This window comes from Octodon degus, unplaced genomic scaffold (genome assembly GCF_000260255.1).
Source record: "Octodon degus isolate 3935 unplaced genomic scaffold, OctDeg1.0 scaffold00050, whole genome shotgun sequence".
Classification (NCBI taxonomy): Eukaryota; Metazoa; Chordata; class Mammalia; order Rodentia; family Octodontidae; genus Octodon; species Octodon degus.
This window is the reverse complement of record NW_004524626.1, coordinates 4,215,512-4,231,158: the sequence shown is the minus strand read 5'-3', so window position 1 is coordinate 4,231,158 and position 15,647 is coordinate 4,215,512. Positions and strand designations below refer to the sequence as shown.

Here is a 15,647-nt window from a genome sequence, read left to right as displayed (position 1 = left end):
GGGATCTTGACTATTATATGTCTCGGTGTGTTTTTAATTGGGTTGAGGGTACTTGGCATTCTGTGTTCTTCAGTTACCTTAATATCAGATCATTTCCTCACATTTAGGAAGTTTTCTGCTATTACTTCTGCCCATATTTTTTAAATGTCATTTGTATTGATTCCTTCTTTCTCATTGATGCCTATTAGTCTCACATTGTTCATCTTTGCATCATCTTGCAGATGATGGATTGTTTTATCCTGCATCCTAGTTGTGTTCCAGAGATCCTTTCCTACCTTTTTACTAGCTGCACCAGCGCCTTCAAGGTCTGAAACTCTGTGTTTACTTTCACTTAAACGGTTTTACAAGCTTGTGATTGAGATTTTAATTTCCTTTATATCTCTTTGACTCTGCTTCATGTGATCTATTTCTTTCCTGTATTGCTCATTCAAGGAATTCGTCATTTTTCTAATCTCCTCTATTTTTTTATCAATGTCTTTTTTAGAAGCAGTTATAAACTATTTTACTGCAGTGTTTTTATAAGATTGGACTTCCTCCCTATGTTTCTGTAGTTGATTCTTTACTGCAGATGCTATGAGTTCTGAGAATTCTTTTTTTTATTTCAGGAAAGCATTCCACTCTGAGTTCCTCTATAACTTTCTCCTGTTGCTTATTTACTATCGATGCTATTAATTTGTGCATTTCAGCTGAGCTAGTCGAAAAGAATTCTGCTCTGAATTCCCCTATGACTTTCTGATATTTCTTATTTTCTATTGATTAATATTCGTACATTTGAGCTGAGATAGTGTTCTCTGTACTTGTTCTGGGTGGGCATTGGGTTTCCTCCATATGTTTTTCCCTTTGATTCTTTACTGCAGATGTTTTTAATTTAGTGATTTCCTTTTTCATTTCCAATCTGAGTTCCTCTATACCTTTCTCCAGCTGTTTATTTCAGAAGCCATTGATTCATTGCTTTGAGCTCTGTGATTCCCAATTTGTTCTGTGTTAGTGTCCTCTGTACTTGTTACAAGTGGGCTTGGGTTCTGAGGTTGCATTTTGCTCCTTCTCATTGTCATTTTGTGCAGCACTGTCTTCTGCCCTTTGTTGTAGATCTTTGTTGCAGTTATAGCCTTAGCATCTACTGAAGTTCAGGTGTAGATGTACAAAGTTTGGATTAATTCAGCTGTGACTGGCTTGGTTCTGCCTGCTGTGCTCCGTTCCTTCCTGTTGCTTTCCTTGGGGGTGAACCTGTTGTGCCCCTCTGGCAAGGTGTTCTGCTCCTGGACTAGCCGGGTGTTTCTGTCCCCTACACTCTCTGCAGGGAATGCAGCTGAAGGTTTTTACCTCAGGCCTGTATGCCAGGCCTTAGCTGAGTCTGGAGGGGGCAAGATGGAGTATTGGGGAGAGGCATCTGTCCCACACACTCACAGGGCCTGGACTAGGACTGGATCTTGGGGTTCCCAGAACATGACAGAAATTCCTACTCTGTGGGCGGTGTGTGTGTGTGTGTGTGTGTGTGTGTGTGTGTGTACTATGGAGTGATGTCGGGCATCCCAAGAGGGTGAATGAGGGTGTCACCCACGCTGCACCTGTGCTTGGACCATTAGGTCATGCCAGCACAGTGTAGCCGGAAGCTCTCCCTCTCACACTCACTGGGCTTGGGCTAGGACTGGATCTGAGGGTTCCCGTAATGTGGCAAAAATTCCTACTGGGCAGGTGGGGTAGGGAGGTGCTACGGAGTGGTGGATGGCATCCCAAAGCAGTGGAAGGCGGTCTCACCCATGCTGTGCCTGGGCTGGGAGGAGTAGGTTCCACTGGCACAGGGTAGCTGGAAGCTTTCCCACACACTCACTGGGCCTGGTCTAGGACTGGGTCTGGGGATTCCAGGAACACAGCAGAAATTCCTCCTAAGTGGGAAGGTTGAGGGAGGTGCTGCGGAGTGTTGGGAAGCGTCCCAAGGGGGTGGAAGAGGGTCTCACCCACCCTGCACCTGGGCTGAGACTTGTAGGTCCCGCTGCTACAGAGTAGCTGGAAGCTCTCCCACACACTCACCAGGCCTGGGCTAGCACTGAGTCAGTCTTTCTTTCTTTCTTTCTTTCTTTCTTTCTTTCTTTCTTTCTTTCTTTCTTTCTTCTTTCTTTCTTTCCTTCCTTCTGTGTGTGTGTGTCTCTCTCTCTCTCCCCCTCACTTTCTTTCTTTCTTGCTTGTTTTCTTGCTTTCTTGTTTTCTTTCTTCATTTCTTTCATTCTGCAATACCAGGGATTGAATTTTGGACCCTGTTCTTTCCAGGCAGGTACTTATTCTAGTGAGCTATTTCCCTAGCCACTCAGTTATTTCTTTTGGTATGGAGAAACTTCTGAATAGGATGAGATCCCAGTTTTTTTTTCTTTGATGTATTTGCCATGCAGTTTGGCTTTTGTTCATGAACTCTGCCTACATTTATGTCTTCAAGATTTCCACCTACATTTTCTTCTATTTGATTTAGTGTTTCTGTTTTAATATTTAGATCTTTGATCCATTTTGACTTTAGTTTAGTGCATGTTGATAGATCCGAGTGTAGTTTTAGTTTTCAGAATGTGGATAGCCAGTTTTTCCAGCACCATTTGTTAAAGAGGTATGTTTCTTCCAGTGTACATGTTTACTGCTTTGTCAAAGATAAATTGGCTGAAATTACAATTACATTGTAATTATATTTTCATCTTCTAAACTATTCCACTAATCATTGGGTCTGTTTTTTTCCCCCAATACCATGTGGATTTTATCATAGTAGCTTTGTAGTATAATTTGCAGCTTTCATTGCATTCTACATATTCTGGTAAGTTGTGTTTGCATTTTCTTTGGGCTGTAGATATTGATTAATTTCATTTGCAACTCATTGGTTGCTGAGTAGGATCTTATTTAATTTTCATGCATTTAAGGGTTTTTTATGGTTTCTTTTGTCATTAATTTCTAGTTTCATTGCATTGTGGTCAGATAATACCCATAAAATAATTTCTGTTTTCTTGCATTTACTTAAGTATGATTTATTGACAAGTATGTGGTCTGTTTTAGAGAATGTCCTATGTGCAAAGAATGTATATTCAGATGTGGTTGTGTGAACACTCTATATACATCCATTAAATCCATTTGTTCAGAGATTTGGTTAAGTTCTGCCACATTTTTGCTAATTTTTTTATATAATTAACCTATTTTTTAAATTTTAACACACTTTTATTATGGACTACTGGAATATATTCGATTACTTTGGTGAATTCAGGCACCTACAATGGTTGAATGGCAATGGAATGCCCATCTCTGACAAAAGTAAACAAAAAAGGAGGGCATAAATGAAAGATTATTTTGTAGTGAAAAAATATATCTTTATATGCAGAATAGGATAGATATACAGCTACTTTCTTTTCTTTTTTTTCTTTCAATTAATACATGATTTATTTCACTAAAAGTTTCAGGTAATAGAGGTCTTTTAAATCCCTTTCCATAACAGTTCCTACTATTAAAAATGTCAAACAGATTGCTAATTAAGCGTAAAAAATGAATAGTACCAATACAGTTTTGAAAAGGAGGCAGACCTAATGACAGCAAATATTCTAACGCTTTGGCTACACTCTCACTAAAGAGTTGAGCAGCACAATTCATTTTCAGTACATGATTTTTGAAATTTGCAAGTTTACTTGGGATTCCTTCCATACTTGATAATTCCTGTTCACCAAGGACTACCAACTCTACAAGGTGCTGCCAATGTGCTGTGTCATTTACGAACTGAATGCTTTGAAAACTCTGAAATGCATTTCTTATTAACTCCAGCAAATGGCAAGAATCAAAGAAGTATGCAATCTGTTGGCTAGAAGATGAAGGATGTTGGAAAGTGCACTTGATATTGTCTCCGTCCATATGTATCCCCAAGGCTTTTGCCATTTGGACGCTGTGAGCTGTAGCATCAGATGTAACAGCCAGGACAGTGACCCAATGTCACTCAGTCTGCCGATAGCGAGACGAAGCAGTTGAGTTTGCAAGTATCCAGATGCTCTGTTTACAAAAAAGTAACCAAGGGGCATTCTCCAATGACTAAAAATACCTACTCCCATTAACAAAACAGCTTCTGTGGCAAGTGGCATTTCACTGTCGTCAAGTTTCCCAAGACCAAAGTCCATAAATCCTTGCAAGCTGTGGCTTACAGCTACTTTCTATTAGTTGAATGAGCAGAAAGATTTGTACTAATAGTGTTTAGGCAAGATATCATATCTGCATCTTGTACTGTGAATAACTACTATGAAGACAACAATATGCAAGGTACTATTTATTGTAACTGTCCTACTAAATTGTTTTCAAACTGTCTCAATACTATTTTTTCAATTAATACATGATTTATTAATGTCTTCCCATAAAGAGGAAAACAGTACGTGTTAGGCAAATTCTGAGTCTTACATGTCACTGATCTGTCATCTAATATCTTGAACAGCTATTGAGATATTAGCAGAAGGGTTAGGAATGTCTATACACTTAGTTTTTATAATTTCTTAAGTATCTCCTGTGTTGCTGCTTGAATGTCTAATGTCATCTGATTTTGGGGGATGGTCAGTTTTATTAATTATATTGTATCATTTAGGAGAAAGAGATCAGCGGTGGTGTCACTAAACACCCACTGAGGATGCTTAGTTAAGACCTTGATATGTGTTATGAACCTTTTTTCTAGACAAGATCTGTTGTATCTCAACTGTTGTTGTGAGTGCAGGCTGGTACAATCATTATGGAAATCAATATGAAGATTCCTCAAAAAGTTAGCATTGGAAGTCTCATTCAAGCCAGCTATTCCCTCTCAGGTATTTTTCCAAAAGAACTGAAATCATCATACAACAACGATATATGTGCACCCATGTTTATAGCAGCACAACTTATTATAGATAAATCTAGGAAACAACCCAAAGGTCTATCAACTAAGGAATGGATAAAAAAAGATATGGTATTTTTACACAATGGAGTACTATTCAGCTATAAAAAGGATAAATTCAAGGCTTTTTAAAATAAATGGATGCAGATAGTGTCTATATTGTTAAGTGAAATAAATTAGATCCACACGTGCAAACATTGTATTATCTTACTAGTGTGAGAATCTGAAAGAATAACTAAAATCTAAAAGGTACAACAAATACTGTAAAAGGGAAAGAATTTTTTCAGTGGAAAGGAAAAACTAGGAGAAGGAAAAAGACAAATGAAAGAAGGGGAAAAGATATATTTGGATATATATGCAGAATAGTTTGGATAATTGTTTTGTCCATTTTTGCTGGTTATTTGAAAGGAATAATTAATGCTTATTTTTTCTCTTTTGAATTTCTTATAACTTCTTTTTTTTGTTAAGTGAATCTTGCAAGTTTATATCTGGTAATGTTTAGTGAAATCTTGTATTAGTTCTAATTCTGTTTTTTTCTGTCACAATTTTGTATTCTTTTGAAAAAATCTGTTGGATCTCCGCAAAAGGAATCTAAATGTAATCTGTCATACTGTCAGTTATTTTCAGCACAGTAGAGAAGCAGAAGTAAGAGAAAGAGCTTTATTGAGGACATGGAGAGAATGGTGAGAGGATGGCAAGGAGATGGCACAGGTCCTCTGACCTGAGACAAAGAGGACCTGGGATTTTATGAGTTTTTGCTAGGGGCAGAGTTTGAGTGGCAGGCTCAGTGACCCATAAAGAGCTGATTGGGGCTCTCTTCTGGTGGGGAAGGTAAAAGGAATTTGTATTCAGGACTGATGGTGGGGATAAAGGAAGAAGTGGTCACTGGGAAGATAAGCTGTTGTTTTTTTGGCTTCAGCCATGTTAGATGACAACCATAATAATTAAGCAATTCATACTTGGGCTCATACCTATCACATATTTGTTATAGGTTTTCTTTGTATGATTACTTGGGGCATGACATCCTCTAGGCAAGAACAAATTTTCTGTAAAATTAGAACATACATAATCACAACATGAACACTAAGAGTTTACTGGTATGAAAAATTTTAGAAACTATTTTTAAGGGATAGCAACTTTATCCAACTGACTTTTAGCCCCCTTTATGAATGGAGTCTGATAATTTGTCTTAAGTCCTTTTACCTATAGTTATAATTATTTTTACATTTTGATGACTTATGAAAACCAGATTACTTACAGTTTATGACCATGGAACACCACAAAAGTATGAGAGCTTACTCAAACATTACTTGGAGTCAATGTTCAATCCATACTTCAAGAGGTCCAGAATAGCTGCCCTTAATTGAGGCCCCTCAGTGTGAGAAAATCTGAAACGACAACACTAGATTGAAACCTCTGTGGCCTTCAATTGATACAACCAGGAGCAAGCATAAAAGAAAAAAAGAAGGGACCCTCAGCAGAATTCATGTAGGGGACAAGTGAAGGACTAAGGAAGTTCATGGTGGTCTTTTAGATGACTGACCTCAGGATCAAACTACACAATGAATTAGAGTATGGAGATGACAAAAGCCAGATTATTCATTCCTTAAGGCAATTCATTTTGTTCTTACTTAGAATTGTGGCCTTCTAGGCTAGTTTTTAATCTCTAACTATGAGTTCTGGGAAGCCTGAGGTTGTGGTTCCAAAAGTCCTTTATCTCTGCTTGCCCATCAGACGTACCTCTGTCTAATGCCCTTACACAGAATAATTCAAATAAATCCAGAAAGCCATGTAGCTGAATAAAAATAATTCACATTAAGGTTCTTTGGAAGTAACTTTATTTTATTTATTTACTTTTTATTTAAATTATTATTGTTACTATTATTATTATTATTATTATTATTATTATTATTTGTATTTTAGGGCAGGGTATAGAGGGCATTCAAGGTCTCACTACTAGATCGGACACATAGTGATTTGCCTGTTTAGAGCCTCCTAAGAGCTGGAATTACAGGCTTGTGCCACCATGCCCTGTCTCAATTGGTGTCTCAGTGCATCCTCGGGGCAGGGCTGGCATGGCAGGCCTGGGGATCGAACTTCTAACCCCTTTGCCTGCTTGCAGGTGCTTTAATCTGCCGAGCTATTTGGCTGGCCCTTGGAAGTAACTTTAAAGAAATTTATATTCACTCACTGTAGAAACTGTTAGAATTAATCTATTTGGTTCATCAACACTAAAGTTACAATATTTAAATCATGAAGTTTTTCCTTTTCAAAAATTGAAACTATTTGGACAAGTTTATGTGCTGCATTATGGCAATTTAATATGACTTTATATTGTGTAACAGTAAAATAATTGACAATAAACATTTTCTTTTTTCATCCTTTAGTTATTTATATGTGCTGGCAATTTGTAAACTTGCTATCCCTTTTTCATTTTCTTTCTTTTTTGGTGGGTACAAACCTTTTCTAGCTTTAAAAAATTTCACTTATTTCATTTTTTAAAATATTTTATTTGGGCTGGAGAGATGGCTCAGTGGTCTAAAGCACCTACTTGAAACAAGCTTGGCAAAGCACAGGGACCGCGGTTCGATCCCCAGCACCACATGCCAGCCAGCCCCGCCCCCTGGTGGGCTGAGCTGGCCACACACACGCACAATAAATAAATGTAATAAATAAAAATAAATAAATATTTAAAAAAAATAAAATATTTTATTTATTGGTCCATATTGAACTCGAGTTGGAAGAGGCGAGTCTGGTCTCAAAATGGAGGTAAAACCGCGGCCCAGTCGTTCCCAGCCTGACTCGGGCAGTCGCTGTCACTGCCGGGGAGAGGAGGGCAATGATCCAAAGGAGCCAGAGCAGTTGAGGAAGCTGTTTATTGGTGGTCTGAGTTTTGAAACTACCGACGATAGTTTAAGAGAACATTCTGAAAAATGGGGCATACTCACAGATTGTGTGGTAATGAGAGATCCTCAAACAAAACGCTCCAGAGGCTTTGGTTTTGTGACTTTCTCTTGTGCTGAAGAGGTGGATGCAGCAATGTGTGCTCGACCACACAAAGTTGATGCGCGTGTAGTGGAACTAAAGAGAACTGTTTCTAGAGAGGATTCAGTAAAGCCTGGTGCCCCTGTAACAGTGAAGAAATTTTTTTTTGGTGGTATTAAAGAAGATACAGAAGAATATAATTTGAGAGATTACTTTGAAAAATATGGCAAGATTAAAACCATAGAAGTTATGGAAGACAGGCAAAGTGGGAAAAAGAAAGGATTTGCTTTTGTAACTTTTGATGATCATGACACAGTTGATAAAATTGTTGTTCAGAAATACCACACTATTAATGGGCATAATTGTGACGTGAAAAAGGCCCTTTCTAAACAAGAGATGCAGTCTGCTGGATCACAAAGAGGCCGTGGAAGTGGATCTGGCAACTTTATGGGTCGTGGAGGAAACTTTGGAGGTGGTGGAGGGAATTTTGGCCGTGGTGGAAACTTTGGTGGAAAAGGAGGTTACGGTGGTGAAGGAGGTGGCAGCAGAGGTAGTTATGGAGGAGGTGATGGTGGATATAATGGATTTGGAGGTGATGGTGGAAACTATGGTGGTGGTTCTGGTTACAGTAGTAGAGGAGGGTATGGTGGTTGTGTTAGTTGATACATTGTGTCAACTTGGCTGAATCAGCTTCGGCAGCATAGGGGCCTCACCCTTCAGGTGGGCAGGGCCCAGGAATTGAGAAAGGCAGGAAACCGCCCTGCCTGGTTTCCTGCTGCCCAGCCCTGCTTCCGTGGAGAAGTCTCAGTCTTCAGGGAGCTTGATCTTTGCAGCCACTGCCCCACTTCGGAGGAGCTTGACCTTCACAGCGGAGCCACTGTGGAGGAGCTCCGATCTTCACTGTGGAGCGCTGGTCTACACAGTCAGTGCAAAAGGAAGAGAGAGGCTTGATGGATGCTGCTGCAGCTGCTGCTCCTCCTCTGCTCTTCATTGTTTTCTGCCGCATGAACTACTGTTGTTTGCCTTGCAGCCAGCGGAATATGGACTGAACCCTCCAGTAACTGTGAGCTTAATAAACCTTTCCTTACTTCATTTTGAGTGTCTGGTATTTGTCCCAGCAACAAGTAAAAAGTAACTAAGACAGTGGTGGTGGCAGGATATGGAAACCAAGGTGGTGGATACGGTGGTGGTGGTGGAGGAGGATACGATGGTTACAACAAAGGAGGAAATTTTGGTGGTGGTAACTATGTTGGTGGTGGGAATTATAATGATTTTGGAAATTACAGTGGACAGCAACAATCAAATTATGGACCCATGAAGGGGGGCAGTTTTGGTGGAAGAAGCTCTGGCAGTCCTTATGGTGGTGGTTATGGATCTGGTGGTGGAAGTGGTGGATATGGTAGCAGAAGGTTTTAAAAAACAACAGAAAAGGGCTACAGTTCTTAGCAGGAGAGAGTGAGGAGTTGTCAGGAAAGCTGCAGGTTACTTTGAGATAGTTGTCCCAAATGCATTAGAGGAACTGTAAAAATCTGCCACAGAAGGAACGATGATCCATAGTCAGAAAAGTTACTGCAGCTTAAACAGGAAACCCTTCTGGTTCAGGACTGTCATAGCCACAGATTGCAAAAAGTGCAGCTATTGATTAATGCAATGTAGTGTCAATTAGATGTACATTCCTGAGGTCTTTTATCTGTTGTAGCTTTGTCTTTTTCTTTCTTTTCATTGCATCTGGTATATTGCCCTGTAAATTGTGGTAGTGGTACCAGGAATAAAAAATTAAGGAATTTTTAATTTTTCAATATTTGTGTGGTTCAGTTTTTCTACACTTTAGTACAGAAATTTTAATGAAATGCAGTTTTGAAGGTGTTTCCTTGTGAGTCAACAAGTAAAAAGATCATTGTTAATTACTATTTTGTATGAATTTTGCTAAAGTTAACTGTAAAGAAACACCTACTGACTTACAGATTAAGGGGAAAAAAATCTATTCTTCCTTTTCAAACCATGATACAAATGGGCACTGACATGTGGAGAGAATAGACATTTGTATGTTTGCAATGTGTGTTTTAGATAAAATAGGATTGGGTATTTAAATTAGCATATTTTTGAATTTAATAGCATTAAGATTACTTTCAAATGAAAAAAATCTCAAAATTAAAAAAAATTAATTGTACATATTTATGGTGTTCATAGTGATAGCTATATACCTATATACAGTGTATAGTGATCAAGACACTTGGCATTTCCACCTATTTAAAAACAAAATGTTTTCATTGACCCACAATAAATTACATATTTATAGTGCAGTGAGAGTCAATACACATACACAAAGTATACTGGTCAAGTAAGGTAATTAATATTTCCACCTTTTTATTAGGGCTTTAAGTTTACAAAAACATTTTGATAAGCAATTTAGAAAACATACATAACAACACACACACACAGCACTTAGTATTATAGCATTTAAAATTTTCTCTGCCTCCAGTTCTTCTGTTTCCTTCATCCACATTTGTAAGATTCTTATGATTTCAGTAGCACTAGCAAGAAAATTCAGGCTACTTATCCTACTCAGCTAACAATCTGATATCACCTTCTCTTTTCACCTTCCTTTACCATGTGTTTAGAAGTTCTGGATGCTGAGATATGAACATAATTTGGAGGTTTTATTTTTCTTGGCCTCTTTTTAAAAGTATATTGGTTAAAAAGAAGTATATTGGTTGATCTCACTCTAGAGTCATTGTGTAGAGCGACTGATGCAAAATTTATAAAGTCCTTAAAAATGGATATATTTCTTTCAGAATTACATGCAATATTGATTACTTGTGGAGAAGATATAAATTATCTACATATGATATTGTTGTTTTTGTTCCTCAGAATTTAAGCCTGGGCTTTTTGCATGCTAAGTACAAGCTCTACCACAGAGAAAAGCCTCAAGCCTCTTCATCCGATTCTCACACAGGATTACAGCCTTGTTACTCAAACTGTGGTGCCCAGGCCTGGGTTTGTAGTATCAACATCAATATGGATGTTGTCAGAAGTGCAGATGCTTTGGATCCATAGAAGAGGTCACATCAGAATTTGTATTTGATGTTGAATTTTTGATAATTTCTAATGTATTATAAAGTTGATATAGAGTAGATTTTCACACCTTCTCAATGTTAAAATTTGGGTCAAGATTTATGTTAGGAGATATCCTATACTTAATAGATATTTAGCACACTTTCTTTAGGTATTTTGCCATGGGAAAAGAGAACTATTATCTCAGAATTTGATAACTGAATTCTCTTAATGAATAGAATGATTTGTTCTAATGGTGTTTGTAAATAGGATCACAAGTCCACTTCTTGTACAGCAATTAACCACTAAGAAGAATATATGCAGTGTATTATTTGTTGAAAAAAAATAAAAAAATAAACGGAAGACCCAATACTAAAAAAAAAAAAGATTGATAGCCAATCATTTGATAATAACAATAAGCTTTTCTTCTGGATGGTTAACAACCTAAGTTTGCAGGCCAAAATTAGAGAAAAAGGAGGGCTACAAGGAAAGCCAACATTTTGGCCCTAGCCTTCTAAGGTCAATTAAGACTCAGGACATATGAGAACTTGTACTGTAACATCATGTACCTCGGTAGTGTCCCAAATTTTCTGATCAAGAAGATTATGGGGCCAAAGAGGAAAGTGATCGATGACATAGAGTGGGCCTAAGGAGAGTCACATGGGGGGAAATCATTCTCTCAGGCTTTCACAGAGAGCACATTGGCCAAGCAATGGCCGTGACTCATCCACATGGCTGCACTGACAAAGGTTCTACAATCTGAGGTACAGGATCTCAGGACAAATCCTGAGGGCATTTCACTGACCTTCTCAGACCAAAAAGCTACAAGTCTTGTTGCATAGGTCCTGCTTTACCTTGGTCTTAACCATCCAGTAGAAAAGTATGAAGATGAAATATAAGAAATAAAGCCATGCTATTAAGTTGAGCTCTGGGGGACTCAGGTCAATAATTTCTGACATTGCCAGTTAAACAGAAGACCCAATGCTATTATGGGCTACTGGACTCTTTTAGAATATTTTGCTGAGTTTACACACCTATAATATTCAATAACGGAACTTAGAAAAAATGGGGTATACCGATGAATGTCCATTTTGTATCTGTGTATTCAAAGTGGTTGGGATAGATATATAGTTGTATTCTCTTAATGAATAGAATGATTTGTTCTAATGGTGTTTGTAAATAGGATCACAAGTCCGCATCTTGTACATCAATTAACCACTAAGAAGAATATATGCAGTGTATTATTTGTTGAAACTGTACTTCCGATTTGATTTGAAACTGTCTCATTGCTATCTGTTTATCAATAAAACTTTGAAAAAAAAAGAATTTGATAACTGAAGGTATTATTCTGGAATTCAAGTCAAGGCCCCATACTTATTTCATTTACATTTTTTAGCCTCATTTCTACAATCAGGAATGGAATTCATAATATATATATATCTATATCTACATATATATTTATCATAGAATAGAAATTCTAAATATTAGAGTCACAAAATGTGTATCAGGTTGTGCGATAAGAAATAGGGCATAAAAAGATCAAAAGATATCTGTCCTAATTAACAAACGTTTCAAAATTAAAATCAACATGAGTTGTTAATTTGTGTCATAGCTGTGAAATTCTGCTAGTGATGGGAAAAAAGAAGGCAAGAAGCACAGTGTATAAGGCTTAATACCAAAGAGTGGATAAGGTTCAACACCAAAGGAATACTATCTTTTCCTTTACTGTAAGAGGGATAGTTATTTTCTGGAGGTTTCAAGTGCCTTTTTAAAATATAGCAGGTGCTTTTTTACATACTACAAGTCAATGCTTTGGAGACCTAGGACATGTAATTGAAATAAATTCCTCAATATTAGACTTAGAAGAATATGCTACGCCTAAGGAGGTATAATGCACTAGATTATTGCTATGAAAGACATATGAGTTAACAGTGAAGAACAAAAGTAGTTTTACTGAGTCACAAGCCAGTGACATGGGAACATAGAATCAGTAGGAATAATGTCTCATCCTTTCAGGCCAGTTCCCACAGGGAAATAATGGAATTCAGAGGATGATGCAAGAAGTGATTAAAGTGCCCATTGAAATGTTATAGGCAGCTGCAATCACCCTTTTGATGTTCCTCAGAGTGAAGAGATCTGAGTTGTAAAAGACATAGTGATTTATTTTTGAAGTCTCATGTTTATGTAGAGAAGTCATACTTTTTTTGGCTACATTTTTTTTTTGGGGGGGGGAGAGAGCATCAGTCTTCAACTCAGCCATTTAGAGAAGAATTTGCACTCTGCACTGAGAACTTCTTCCTAAAGGTGTACGAAGGTGAGTTTGAGATCACAGTAAATATTGCAGGAGAGGGCTAAATAATGGTATCCATGAATGTCTACATAAAGTCATTTGAGAGTCAGCCTGACTGAAAATTGAGTAGGGCTTGCTGTGATTGTTTGCTTTTCTGATTAAGAATTCACGATGCAATATTAATTCAAAATCTTAAAGCAAATCTGACTAGTGCAGGTTCATTGTTAACAATGACTGGTGGCAACAGGAACTTAAAAAGATGAGGAAATAGTAACTAAAAGTTTTTGCAGGAAAATAATGCAAATTTAAGGATCTTTGATAAGACATTAGAAACCATACACATTTAGAATACCAAGATGAGAGTCATTCAGCCATGGGCTTGTATTACACATTGCTATTCTCCATGTAGTTGCTCAGATCACAGATACCAGCATACAGAGGTAGTCAAGGTGAAAAATCATTAAACATTAACTGCTATTTCCAAAAAACTGATGGAAAGTATGAGTACAATCATCTCAACCATCCGGTATATATATATTTGAAAGTGTTCCCCTCCTTCCTTTTTTTTCTTATTTTTCTCCTTTTTCTAATCATCATTATTCAGTCCTTAAATTCAGTTTCTTTCTATGTCTATTATACCTTTCAGGTTTTATTTATTCTTTCAGGTTCTTACACTAGGGAGACAATATGATATTTATACACTACAACAAATTGTGCTGCTATAATTATTACACTCTTTAAAATAAATTAAAACAAAAAAGACGAAAAAAATTAAGATTTCTTATCCATGGTTGTTGGAAAATACCAATTTCATGTTATGTGTAAGGCATTTGATATTCTGACAGTGATGTTAAGCTCAACTGCCTGTGTTATAGGGCAATAATATCATTAAGCTCCTCTTCTGATGTGTTAACAACTTAAATTTTCAGACCAAAAATTTAGAGAAAAAGAAGGGCTATGAGGATAGCCAACATTTTGGCCATAGCCTTTCAAGTTCAGTGAGGACTCAAGACATAAGAGAACCTGTACTGTAATATCTTGTAACTCAGTGGTTTCCCAGATTTTCTGTTCAAGTAGATTATGGGGCGACAGATGAAAGTGATTGGTGATGTAGGGTATGCCGAAGGAGAGTCATCTAGAGGGAAATCATTCTCTCAGGCATTTAGGGAGCAAATGACCATGACTCATCCGGATGGTTGACACTGAGAAAAGATCTGCAAACTGCTGTACGTGGTTTCAGGGTAAATTCTCACAGGATTTGACTGACTTTGTCAGATACGAAAGTTACATTTCTTGTTATATAGGCCTTGCTTTATCTTGGACTTAACCATCCAGCAGAAAAGTATAAAAACGAGGTATAAAAAGTAAAGTCATATCAATATGCTGAGCTGTAAATGTCTCAAGTCAACAACTTCTGACATTGCCAGTCCTGCAGATAAGACACTGCTATTATGGACTACTGGATTATATTGGATTATTTTGCTGAATTCATGCACCTACAATAGTTGAATGGCAATGGAATGGCCATCTCTGACAAAAGTAAACAAAAAGGGGGATATAAATGAAGGACCATTTTGTAGTGGAAAAAATATATCTGTATATACAAAATAGGATAGATATAAAGCTACTTTCTCTTAGTTGAATGAGAAGAAAGATGTGTACTAATAGTGTTTAGACAAGATATCATGTCTGCATCTTGTGCTATGAAAAACTACTGAGGACAACAATATGCAATGTGTGAACTCTTATAACTGTACTACTGACCTCTTTTGAAACTGTCTCATTGTTATTTCTTTATCAATAAAATTAATTTTAAAAATAGAACACAGAAAAGAAAAAAATTAAGATATCTTGACCGAAAGTGCCAATATCCAATTATTTCTCCTATATCAAGATTGGAGAAATAATTGGAAATTGGCACTTTCGGTCAAGATATCTTAAAGCAATAGATTTGATGATAAAAATAGATAACATAAAACCATTGTTAATTAGCTATTTTTGTTTTTGAAATCAGTAACATATGTATTGTTACATGTTATCCCATTTTTGTTTTTCTATTTGTTTTTGCTTTTGTTATCACTCTTCAAAATAAAATAAAATAAAATAAAACAAAACAAAATAAAATAAAAATTTAAAAAAGTAAAGAAGAAAAGAAAATAGGAAAAGGTAATGTTTCTTGGAAGTAAGCCCTAATAATCATTTATTTGTCCAATCTTACACAAATATTTCTGTTAATCTGAGCAACAGATCTCACAATAAAAATAGGTACTATAGCAGCCATTGTTAATTAAATATTCTTGTTTTAAAATCCATAATGTATGTATTGCTATATGTTGTCCTATTCCTCTCTTTGTTTCTGCAATATTTTTGGTTTTGTTTTTACTCTTCAAAAGAAAAGAAAAATAAATAATAAAAAATTAAAAAAATTCAAGGATTTTTACAATGAAGGGA

At 36.8% G+C, this 15,647-nt stretch overlaps 1 protein-coding gene across 2 annotated transcripts; it reads left to right on the top strand.

Moving 5' to 3' along the window:
* Positions 1 to 7,630: 7,630 nt before the first annotated feature.
* On the top strand, positions 7,631 to 9,268 carry LOC101564316 (heterogeneous nuclear ribonucleoprotein A3-like). 2 transcript variants are annotated; one of them, XM_023717108.1, is made up of 2 exons: positions 7,631 to 8,450; positions 9,078 to 9,268. In XM_023717108.1, the coding sequence occupies exons 1-2, from the start codon at positions 7,631 to 7,633 to the stop codon at positions 9,266 to 9,268; spliced, it is 1,011 nt and encodes a 336-aa protein (XP_023572876.1). The 2 variants fall into 2 exon arrangements, with proteins under 2 accessions (XP_023572876.1, XP_012370576.1); XM_012515122.1 differs by having other exon boundaries at positions 7,631 to 8,501; positions 8,997 to 9,268.
* Positions 9,269 to 15,647: the final 6,379 nt, after the last annotated feature.

Excerpts from the sequence above, each read along its gene's own strand:
- LOC101564316 (XM_012515122.1), top strand. The coding sequence starts at position 7,631 with ATGGAGGTAAAACCGCGGCCCAGTCGTTCCCAGCCTGACTCGGGCAGT. Across the intron at positions 8,502-8,996 it reads TAGTAGAGGAGGGTATGGTG|TGGTGGTGGCAGGATATGGA; the intron begins GTTGTGTTAGTT and ends TAACTAAGACAG.